The sequence below is a fragment of the Dipodomys merriami genome, unplaced genomic scaffold (assembly GCF_024711535.1).
Source record: "Dipodomys merriami isolate MVZ:Mamm:240054 unplaced genomic scaffold, mDipMer1.0.p SCAF_172, whole genome shotgun sequence".
In the NCBI taxonomy this organism is placed as follows: domain Eukaryota; kingdom Metazoa; phylum Chordata; class Mammalia; order Rodentia; family Heteromyidae; genus Dipodomys; species Dipodomys merriami.
In genome coordinates, this window is record NW_027203071.1 from 1,006,405 (window position 1) to 1,018,800 (window position 12,396).

The 12,396-nt window shown below is 33.2% G+C and overlaps 1 protein-coding gene across 11 annotated transcripts in view; it reads right to left on the reverse strand.

Moving 5' to 3' along the window:
- Positions 1–12,396, reverse strand: part of Mier1 (MIER1 transcriptional regulator) — a 57,194-nt gene that overhangs the window by 5,182 nt on the left and 39,616 nt on the right. For all 11 annotated transcript variants that reach the window (XM_070025772.1, XM_070025773.1, XM_070025776.1 and 8 more), the window contains 5 exons: positions 10,362–10,513; positions 9,438–9,519; positions 8,086–8,180; positions 5,061–5,188; positions 798–937 (listed from right to left, as the gene is read on the reverse strand). In XM_070025772.1, the coding sequence (XP_069881873.1) occupies positions 798–937; positions 5,061–5,188; positions 8,086–8,180; positions 9,438–9,519; positions 10,362–10,513 (597 nt within the window). The remainder of the gene's footprint in view (positions 1–797; positions 938–5,060; positions 5,189–8,085; positions 8,181–9,437; positions 9,520–10,361; positions 10,514–12,396) is intronic.

Below are 12,396 nucleotides of genomic sequence, written 5' to 3' on the forward strand. Positions count from 1 at the left end.
TTGCATACATGAGTATGTGCACAGTATGGCTTCTGCTTTCTCTTCTTCATGGAGCTAAGTATATTTCTGGGAATATCAAATCACAAGTAGATAGCCTACTTTAGGTTTTCTCATTTTTCAAGATTATGCTTTTTAAAAGGCAACTTAGATATTCAAAATAATGCTCTTACACATCCAGTTTTTAACTTTATGTACTTTACTCAAGTGAGAGGAGCTTGAAAGGTATTAAATAAATTTTTGTGTTTCTGCTATGAAAGTTTTGTTCTGCAAGTTAACAGTAATATTTATTATCTAGCATCATTTCAACTAGATAGGAAAAAGGATGCCACTGAAAACAAATTTCTTAAAATAAATGGTCATTATTGATAGCATGCTTTATTAAATTTACTTTTTGTGATGTCACTGAAAGTTCTAATTAATTTGTACTGTGTTAAAATATGTATCTGCCAATGTTTTGTATTTTAATGTTCACTTTCTAAATCTAAAATAAAAGCCTAAACTGTGCCAGGTGCCAGTATTCACACCTGTAATCTTAGCCATTTAGGAGGCTGAGATCTGAAGATCATAGTTGGAAGCCAGCCTGGGCAGGAAAGTCCATGAGACTGTTACCTTCAATTAACTACCCAAATACAGGAAATAGAGCTGTGGCTCAAGTGGTAGAGTACAAAAAAGCTCAAAGATAGCACCCAGGTCCAAGACCCACACAGACACAAAACAGACTAAACTGAATTTTTTGAGATGCTGAAGGACTAGGTCCCTTGTAATGAAGAAGTAAAAAGATTTCTTCAGTTACTTACCATTTTGGTTATTATTGCTTATAGTGCCATCTTCTTTCTCAGACTGGCTGTTACTACTGTTTGAGGCAGTTGGGGGAGGGGATGGTGCACGACTAGATGCAGCACTTTCACTTTCATCTAAAAGACGATCCATGTAATCCCTTAAAACAAAGTGATAATACAATTAACTTTCTTAATTAAAATTAGCTGAGGTTAAATTTACAACCTTCTTTAAAAAATATATGCTAATTTTCACTTACTTTCATTCCAGTATAGTGTCATGATCTAAATATTTAAGTGGGAAGCTCTTTTTGGCTACATGCATATAGGGGAAATATATAAAAGAATTAAACTAGCAAACTTTAAGTTTAAAGACTTAAATTTTCAGGGAAGTACCCAGAGTGGCCCAACTAAAACTGGAGGATCTGTAAATGAAGAGATAATAGTGATGTCATCAAAAGTACAAAATAATTTCTGAACGGGTGCAGTCCAGGATTTTAAAGCTCTTAAAAGCAATACTTGATAAAGAAACTGGGGCCTAATGGAAAGAATTGGTCACTTCCCAAACCCATCTTTTTGCCAGATCTGAGCTATAATAAGCTACAGTCCTGCATTTATCTGCTTGCTTTATTATGCCAATATCTCATTGTATGTGAGCTCCTTCCTTCCTTAGTCATTTCTGAACTATGCAGTTGTGGTGACACTGGGTTGGGTAGAAGATCTGGGCTAAATACTTGTTTCTTTGAAAATGAGTGTCTTTACCTAGACAATTCAGATAAATCACACCTGCCCTACCTACCAAACAAGGTTGCTTAATATGTGTATGAAAAGGTTCTTGAACTAGTAGTGTTCATCAATCACTAGAATGAAAGTCAGAAAACTACGGCTGTGGCCTCCACCTTTGTTGTAATGCTAATCAGAACACAGCCACATATATTAGTGTTTATGGTTGTCTTTAAACATTGATAACAGGAGGATAGTTGTTACAAGGATCTAACAGCTTGTGGGGCTGAATATTTAATTTTCCCCATTTCACAGAAAGTTTGCTGTATAGGATATAATCCTCCATGGGCAGAAATTTTAGTCAATTTTGTTTATCACTGCTACATAACACACACATGGTATCAAACAGAAGCTCAATAAATACTGAAAAACATTATTTTAAAATTCCTTCAGAATAACAGAAATATTAAAATGAATTTCAGAATTTTGTGAGCAGGGTAAAAGGAATTTAAGTAGGAAAGAGTGAAAGCTCTTAGGACTTTTCCAAAAGTCTATGGTAATATACTGCATATTATTAATTATTCTTATAACCTAAAAACGTGATCACCATTGTAATCTGGGTTATGGGTATATTTTATATATATGAACAGGGTACCAGACCTCAAATAGTCTAAGTATAAAAGTAATACATATCACAGAAACATATAAAATCATGACCTAATCAATGTACTATTCTAGGCATTACTTTCCTTATCAAAGTATAGGAAATTAGTAAGTACAATGGTTTTTAAGACCTCTTAGCTCTATGCTATGCATTGTAATTATATAACAAATTTGAAACAGAAACACAAATGACAAGATGAACACCAAAGCGATTTGTTAAAAGCCAAGCAAGCAAAAAGAAGCTAGAAGTGATCAGATATCAAAATTATTTAAATTTCTGAATGCAGCACTAATCCTGTGAGAGAGTAATAATCATCTTTACTTTCTGGGTTAATACGTCAGGAAAGAAGTCCCACAGACCATCTGAAAGGATGGAGTACAAATAACTGGAGTGATGCTGAATCCATTTTTACTTAAAATTATTTGGAAGGATGAGTATTTAACAGTTACATCTCCAATTTGTATATGGCTTTCAATTCTTCTAGGTAGTAAATAGGAATAAGCTGCAGTAGTTCTTTCAAAGGCTGTTGGCAGAAAAGTGGCAAATGGGCTTCATTGTGAGAATAATGGAAGGCAACACTTTAATCGAAAAATTTAAATACTTTAAGGATAAGGCACTCTAAAATATGGATTTTGATCTAAAAAGGATGAGAACCAATTTGTTTCTCTAAAGATATGAATGTTTTATGTAGTCTTTTAAAATGTAATCATTAGCAGAAACAAAAATTTCTCAATGCTTACAACAATTAAAAAAAACCCACAACTTCCCCCTCTATGGAAAATAATGTAGTTTAGTCACTTCTTATAAAGAAGTGACAGCTAGAAAGAATGGGTATCAGTTAAAAAGCTATGGTTCTTTCAGTTAAAATTAAAAGAAATTGTTCACTTCATATACCATTATAGCACACGACTACTGTTCATAACCTAAGAAAATGAGTTTCTTTTAATTATGGTTTCTCTACCTACAGAGCACTTAACTTTTTTTTTTTTAAATCAAGCTTACATATATAGATATCTTCAAAAAGTTCTCAGAAATTATGGAGATCATTAGAGAAACTAGAATGTTTGGTGTTACATCCCTAACCTGTTGAGCTTGACTTCAGAGAGCCAACTAAGCCAGCCCACAACACTTTCCTTGGTGATGCTTTCTGAAAAAGAAAACTGGATGAACCATGGGGTCTGACTCAGCCTGGCAATTCTTATGTTCTTACTGCTGATGACGACAGATTGACTGTAGTTCATGTGTGAATATTATTTCTGAAATGGGTGAAAAAAATGAAAGATGTTACTATTGCTTTTCCCTACAGAAGTTTTAAAATTATGAATATTCAAGTATGAATAGTGATATCTAATTCTGTATCATTATGCTTGAATACAATGAATAATACTTATGATTTCCAAGGGTCAATCACACTTGTTTTATTCCTATTCCTTTTTTTTTTTTTTTTTGATGAAAGAGGATAAACCTAGGACTGGGCACATGGTAGAAACTTCCCAACTAAACGCAGCCCTCATTTATTCCTTTTTGGATGTTTTTCTTTGAGCTTGGATTCAGAGGCCCTTATTTACAAATGAACATGACCAAGAAACAGTCAAGTCTAGGAGTTTGAAAGCTCAATCAAACATATATAACAAACGTATCTGTCAAAAGCAATTATTCTTAAAGATACCTTTACTGGGGTACACTGACCAAATCAAGTAATAGCAATGCATTATTTTTATGCTATAAACAGTAAGAAATATCGAAGGAAACAATAAAGGATTATATTGTAAAGTTAATTCCAGCATAAGAATTAAATAGCACTTTAAAGCAATTCCTGTCAGACCAAGTGTTTAATACTCTGCACTTACATAACAGATCACTAGCTGTACTAGTAGATTGCTTTGTGTCAAAGGAGAATGAATAAGGCTAAGATAATTCAATGTATGAGGACTGCATTAGGCATTAAAGACATATACATTGGGATATTTATGTCAGTGGAAGAAAGCTAAATTGTATTACTTATGATGAAAGATTCAGAACAGGTACAAGGGAAACCACTATGTTCTTTTCTCTATAAAAATCTGCAGTAGAAATGACAGTGAAGTTTGATCTGCTTATATCCTTGCACTTTTTTGCTTTTTGGAACATCTACATTCCAATGCTGTTTGGTTTTTGTGATCAAAATAGATTAGGTAAGGAAAAAATTATGTCCCTTTCCTCTTTAAAGTTTTTTTTTGTTGTTGTTTTTTTTAGAGAACTTGAATTTTTTTTTTTTTTTGGGTCTGGTCGTGGGGCTTGAACTCTGGGCCTGGGCGCTGGCTCTCAGCTCTTCAGCTCAAGGCTAGTGCGCTACCACTTGAGCCACAGCGCCCCTTCCGGCTGTTTTCTTTTTGCTTATGCGGTGCTGAGGAATTGAACCCAGGGCCTCAGGACTGCAAGGCAAGCTCTCTACTACTGAGCCACCTTCCCAGCCCCTAAAGGTTTTATAACTAGTTATTCTGCAGTTGTAAAAGAGCTAAGTCTCTCCCCTTTTAACTATTTTCACTGCTTTTAAAGTATCATTAAGACTAAAATTGCTTATTCTTTACTGAATGGAAAAGAATTTGAACAAAAATGCCTTCACAGTTGTTCTGATTCATTTCTTTCTAACAGTACATGAATAAGTAGATATACTCAAAACCTTAATTTATGGTATTAGTTGTCTCAGTACAAACTGTTGTTTACAATTTTCTATAATACTGAACAATCTAAATGCCCTATGAAGGTATGTGAATAGGAAACACATTTAAAGTAGGAGAAATTCTATTATAAAAGAATCTAAAAACTATATTTTTAAACAATCTAGGAAATCTCAGCAAAAATATACATATGTAAATACATATATATATTACATATACATAAAGGAAACAACTCACGTTACACCAGGATGAAGATTATATTTCTTCTTTCCAAATCGAGTTTGCTGAGCAAAGAAGTCGTAGCGTTCTGACTTTTTCCACATGTAATAGAATGCTACACATTCACCAACTGATCTTGTTCGAACCTACAACAAACAAATAATTGTTTTTAAGAATTATTTTCCCTAACAGACTTACAAAATTAAAAAAAAATCTAAAAATCTGGAATCTGTCAATCCTCAATTGGCACATTATGTATGAAACACAGGACTGAAGTAACTAATGAAAGCTATTCTTTCTAAATTTCCATTAAGAGAAATAATGTATTGGTAACTGGTCTTTTGACATTTAGCATTCATTCTGCTTTTTAAAAGACTTCCACCATCCTAATAATTTGGAATAAAATAAATATTCTTCTGTTGGAAATACGTGGGACAGTCAGCAGTAGCTCACACTTATAATCCTAACTACTTGGGAGTCTGAGTGAGTATTTCAGTTCAAAGCCAAACTGGGACAAATACTCTGTGAGACTCTATTCCAAATTAGCCAGCAAAATGCTGAATTGGTGGTGTGGCTCAAGCAGTAGAATACCAGCTGCAAGCAAAAATGTTAAGTGAAAACCCTAGGCCCTAAATTCAAGTCCCAGTACAAATAAAAAAAAAAAAAAGAAAAGAAACAACAACAACAAAAACAAAAAAGAAAAAATATTTGGAAGTGGGATTTAAGTTAAAATTTTACTCACATACCCCCTAAGAATCTACCTTTAAATCCCCTAAAAGATTATATCACAAGTTCCAATAGCAATCTCAACCAATTTATCTTTCTACAAAGTCTGCAAATATGAAATAGTGATAGAAAAGCTATTGGATTGTAATGTTATACTGTTAGTCCTTGGCTGACTGTACTGCACCTACATGTACATAAATAAAGAGACCAACAGCTCCTTTCACAGAATGTTTTAACAACTATGGGATTATGATGCTGACAGTACCCCCTGCACTTTTGTTACCTTGTTTATTAAGGAGAAGGTAGAGTTGATATGTATGAGTAAAACACTGGGAATTTAAATAGGATAGCAGAGGGTGCAAAGGGTATCTTCATTAGTGTTTGGACACAATATTGATTTAACCCATAAAGCTTTGATCTTGAAGCAGGTTTCTTGTGGCTCTGATTTCACCTCAGGACAATGATTGATGAATAATACCCTTTCCCAATTTACTTTCTTCTTTCTTTCTCTATACTTGTACTTTATAATGCTCACCCATTTTGCTGAGATTGAAAGAAATCAGACTTTTTAAAAATAAGGTTCTCTTTAGCTTCTTTCTGGGCCTCCTACAGAATCTTATTTCTAGATTTAAAACAAGTAAATTGTACTTTACTAAAGTGAAATCTGAAGACATTTGGGGCATGTAACATTAATATAAAAATATCTTTAAGACTTCCTAACAGGAGTCATGATTATGAGCTGAATTTTAATCTCAAATATATGTTTCAATGGACTTTTTTTCCATCAAAGAATTGTCTTTGTTCACTAGAACAACTAGCATATTACCTAACACACATTCTGTAATGCTGAAAGATCAGTGTCTCAAATATATACAAATAAATCAGGGTCTTATATTTAGTAATATTTGGGTTTCCATGTAGCTGGGATGTATGGTACCACTATGTATGTACTAGTGTGTACCACTATGCCAAATGTATTCTCATGTAATTGAAATTACAGGGGTCATCTGCCATACCACCACATATAGACTGATGGGATTTTTAAAAGGAATTCAAGCCATACATAACCAATCACTAGCACAATGCAGTCCTGAGTGCTGGCTATACTTGAGTTTATCCAATGATTTGTTCAAAATAGGGGCATACATTTTCTATACTAACTTCATCACTTATGAAGTAATCCCAAATACTAAAATTTCCCTTCTTTCATTAATACCCTATGTAAATTACCAAAATGCAACAAGAAAATTAAGAATTAAGTAGTTATTGTACAGAAAAATAAAAAAAAATGAACTCTCAGGATCTATAATGCTTATTTAAGGCTCATAAACTGAAGTTAAATTAACAGAATACCAGAGTTCATGGTCAAAATTATCTAAAATGAGAATAAAAAACTACTTAGAGACTTAGACATAGTTATTTACAACAGAGTCCTGTTCAACCTACCACATGAAACTTAAGAAAACAGCCTTAAGAAAATATGAAAAACCAAGCTCCTTGCACTAAGTAAAAATGTGATGTTCATAAATCTAGGAGTCAATTTCCTATATGTATCTCTGAGACATTAATATTGTTTGGTCTATTCTCAAGATAAGTAACTCTTTTTCTTATTCTATTAAATTGTGTATTTACCATAATGAATCCTAAGTTTAGTTGTAAGTACTGAACTCCTGGGCTGGAGTGTGGCTCAAGTGGTATAGTGCTTGCCTACCTACCTGCCTGCCTGCCTGCCTGCCTGTCTAGCAAATGGGAAGCCTTCAGGTCAAACTACAATACCATTAAAAACAATAACAAATACAAATAATTATAAAGTTCTTTTGGGATATATATTATCATGGTAAATACATAATTCATAATAACTAATAATTAGTAATAAAGCCAATCTACTGAGATGGATGATTTTGGAAATTTCATCTTAGGAATGCAATATTAGACCAAGAATGTTGCAAATATAGTAACTATTTTAAGTTTCAGGTTAAAAGTGCTTTTAAGTTTTAAATTTATTTTAAAGACCCACCTTGAGATAGATATCCTGTTACAGACTATGGGAAGTAGGTATCAATAATTGTATCGTACAACACATCCCCAACAGAAAGTTAATATACTGTAAATTAATTCAATTCTTAAATATTTCCAATATCATACACTAGGAAAACAGTCACCTGGCAAATTTATGTCAGGAAGTCTAGGTTTGCTCATTTAATAATCAGTTATATGGCAAAGAAACTAACATTAGAGAACACAGCAAATTAAGATGACAACTGGGTTGCTAAACTAAGTTTTTTTTGTAAAAAAGACAACACACATCATTACTTACTTTATTAGCCTGAATCAAATGAAAATCTTTTCCATAGGCCTTCAGCCCTTGTTCAAAATTTCTACACTCTTCCTCTGTCCATACAGATAATTCCTCTGATAAAATGGGGGATGAAAAACTGTTAAGCAAAATTCTCTAAAATGTTACCCATAATAAAACTGCAGACAAAAACTTAACATTCTGGTTAAAAATGAACTAAGACAAAAATTTTGAATGATTTGGTCTAAACATCTCTAGCCTTAGCCTCTGGGGTGTTGACATCACATAGGCACACAGCTCTCCTAATTTTTCAAAACACAACTCTTATTAAATCCCTTTCAATTCCTTAAGTTTCTTTAAATATGTTCACAGAAATACTTCCTGTTTACTACTAATCCCTTTTTACTAAAATAACTTTTTCATCACAACAGAAATGTACACATACATGTATATTTAAGAAACTATTAAGAGATTCTCAACAAAAAAATTGAGGATCTTCTAAGTTCAGAGAGCTTAACCTAAATTCCTATCTCCTGTGGTAACTAGGAACCTAGAGAGGGAAGGTAAAAAGTAGTTATGTCCACTTCTTCTTTCTTGAGTTAAAGAGCCCTATTAAAAATAACGTTTTGTTGCAAGGAACTGGTAGCTCACACCATAATCCTAGCTACTCAGGAGGCTGAGATCTGAGGATTATAGTTAAAAGCCAGCTTTCCATAGTCTGCTATAGTTAATTCATTTGTAACCACTTTCATAAAAAAGATTAGATCTTAATAAAAGATTTAAATCAGGTTTGAGAGATAAAAACTAATAGAAACTTATAATCTATACTATTATAAATGAATGTTTAACTTTATGTTCTTGTGTTATACAATTGAATTTCTAAAATGCAATAAAGCGAATTAATTTTTGCCTTCAAACTAGGATACTTTGTTCTAGAAGCTTTCTTTGTAAGTTCTTTACTACATTGAGACTAACTATATATTTATATATATAAACAGTGCTCTTTTCATGAAGTGAGATTTTTAGAGTAAAAAAGATTTAGAATAAAAAAGAAAATGAAAGCAATATCTGCCATAGTACTTACCTCATAGGGCTACTACCAAGATCAAATACGAAAACCCTCAACATGCTATGAGATTATAAGGAAATATGTATATTAATATTTTCACTTAATGGCCTTATTTTTCCCATAATGAAAGAAAAGCAGAATTATTCCTATTCCCCATTATGCCTGTGTAACACCTGCATTTTGAAAATATTTACTAAATTCAGAAGGATCAATATTATTTAGCTGAGGATATATTTAGGTACTCATGAATTTATTAAAATTCTGCTAAATCATACAAACATAAAAGTTTAACATTTATGCTTACCTCTAGCTGCTTTTACATTAAATCTTAATCTTCTTAATGCTTCTTCTGTATCAAAATTGCATTTAACCAATTCATATAAGGCCTAAGGGGAAAAAAGGCTTCAATGTACATGACCAGACTAAAAACAGTTCAGTACAAGTGGTAACTTTTTTTTAAAGAATAAAGGTTCTTAAATCTAGTGTTTGCTTTTTATGCTTTCGAGGATAAGTAACATGTATACCACACCAATTACAAACAGACATGATTTTTAAGCCTCATAATTAACTACCCTGAAGAAGGTGCAAAGTAAAATGGATAAATAATTTAATGGGGGGGGGGCAATAGAATCCGAAGAATTTAGAATACCAGTAAAATGGCACTTGAAAGGTGGTAGGGAGGTGGGGGAGGGAGGGTCAATGGAGAGGAAGGTAGGGGAGAATGTAGTCATAATATTCAATGCAGATGTCTTGTGAATTTAAGAAAACTGAAGGGAAGAATTGGGAAGGATGGAAGAGGATAAAAGTGGTGACATTGATCAAGATGCATCGTACTCATAAAGTAATTTGTACTTAATTATGAATTTTTTTTAAACCTGCTGTTAGCTTCTAGTACTAGTGTTAACATGAATATAATGAAATTATCCAAATATTCTAAATTGATGATATCCACAGATCCTCTGGGATAATCAAAAGAATTTTTAAAAGCCATACAAAAGTATATACAAGAAAATTAAATTATCAAGGCTCTTATTTATTTGAGCTGAAATCATGCTAAGGAAATAGGCATAGTAACAACGGCTGACAAACTTGTATTCTCTACTAACAGTATAGCAATTTTGGTGGTTAACAGTTAAAGTGGTAACATTTTCATATTCACATTTATAAAATGTGTGTGTGGGGGTAATTTACACGCAGAAAGCCTCAAATGTTTCTTATTGAGACCTACCTGTTCATTGTCTTTTATATGAGATCCTTCAGGAATAGCTTCTACACCTTTCTCATCACCTGTCCTTCGAGATGCATCCTTAAGAAATACAATTACTTTTTCTTCTGGTAAATATTCAGGGTCCCACAAGAGTTGATCTTCATTTTCATACACTAAATTAGTAAAACAAAATTTTGAGTATTATGGTTTTTTTTTTTTTTTTGGTCGTGGGGCTTGAACTCTGGGCCTGGGTGCTGTCCCTCAGATGTTCAGTTCAAGGCTAGCGCCCTACCACTTGAGTCACAGCGCTACCAGCTTTTTCTGCTTATGTGGTGCTGAAGAATTGAACCCAGGGCCTCATATACACGCAAGGCAAGCACTCTACCACTGAGCCATCTTCCCAGCCCTATGTTTGTTTTTAAAAGGTTTTTCTAGAATACTGTGCATTAGACATTAACAATACTAATCATTTCTTAGTGGTGGAATGAAGGCCAATTTTTATACTGCTTTTTAATTCTTGTTTTTTTCCTTTTGTTTTTTGTTATACACTGGCTTTAAACTTAAGATCCTCCTGCCTCAGTTTCCAATTGCTATAATTATGGATATGCCCCACTATAAAAGGCTTTACTATATTCTTTATATTTTGGAATTATGATTATTATTTTTGTCGGTCATGGGGCTTGAACTCTGGGCCTGGGCGCTGTCCTTCAGCTCAAGGCGAGCGCTCTACTGCTTGAGCCATACCACCACTTCCAGGGTTGGTTTTTTTTTTTTTGTTTGTTTGGGTCTTTTTTAACTGTATTTTTTTGTCTTTTCTTTTTTGGTACTGGGGATCGAACCCAGGATGTTGCACTTGCTAGGCAAGTGCTTTGCCACTGAGCTATATCCCAGCCCCTTTATATTTTGGAAATGCATTAGAAAGTAAATCCTTTCCATAGACAGAAGTCACAGTTAAAAAAAATTAAAGTTTCTCTATTATTTCTATTATAGACTAAAACCTAAATCTCACCAAGATTTAAAGAGAGAAAAAGAATATAAGATAAGAACCTGAGTAACAGAAAGTTGAAAACAGAAGAGGAAGTCGTATAAGATAGAATTAAGAGCAAGAGTGGCATTACAGGAACCAAGTTAAAGTGTCCACAGGGTAATTTCAAAGACTAAGAATAACCAGGATAAATAGTGAAAAAGCTATCCTGGATTTACTAACAAGGAAGTAAATATTATGAGACCTGTCCTCTGTGCGAAGGTGAAATAATAAAAAAACTCCTTTGAAAAGTTTGTTTGTAGAAGTAGAGATAGAGTAGTAACTAGTGAGGAAGTTTTTAATGCTCCTGTTGTATATGACAATAGAAAAGAAACTGACACACAAAAAAACACAGAGCAAAGATAACTCTGTAACTTTCCTTGTTACAACAGCTAATCAAGTGTACTAATTAGTCTCAGTACCAGCCAATATATTTTCACATGAGTTTACTTTGCTCCTCTGTCTATACACATATACTTTAGAACTACCTTCACCTTCTTCTATTTCCCAAAATGCATACTCTCCTTTAAAATGCAGTTGAAAGAACAATATCCAAATTTCCTTAACAAGTTATTCCTTTTCTAAATTGCTGATATAATTCTAGTAAAACTAAATTCTAAACGCAATAAACTTCAATGATAAAGTGAATGTGAAAATAGTGTTACTGATTTTTATTTTCTGTACAGCCCATTTTTTTCCAAAGGAAATAGACTGAGATTATGTATATTCTTGGGGTGGGCCTGACTGTCTCAAAATGATGTAGATGAAGAGTCCCGTAGTCCTCCAGGTATGGAACAAGTATCTTCATAGGCTATGGAACAAATACAAACTACCTAAAAGATATTTCTGGAACTAACAATTCTGCAAACTTTAACCACAAGGTATACACAAGGGTTTACTTAAGCAGAGAAGACAGTCATCACCAGGATAGTGCCAAATGACAAGCCAGACTCCTGGAACTATGGCTAAGCGAGTAGAATAGAACTGATTATATCATTAACCTTAAGAATAATACTTCATTTTATACAATCA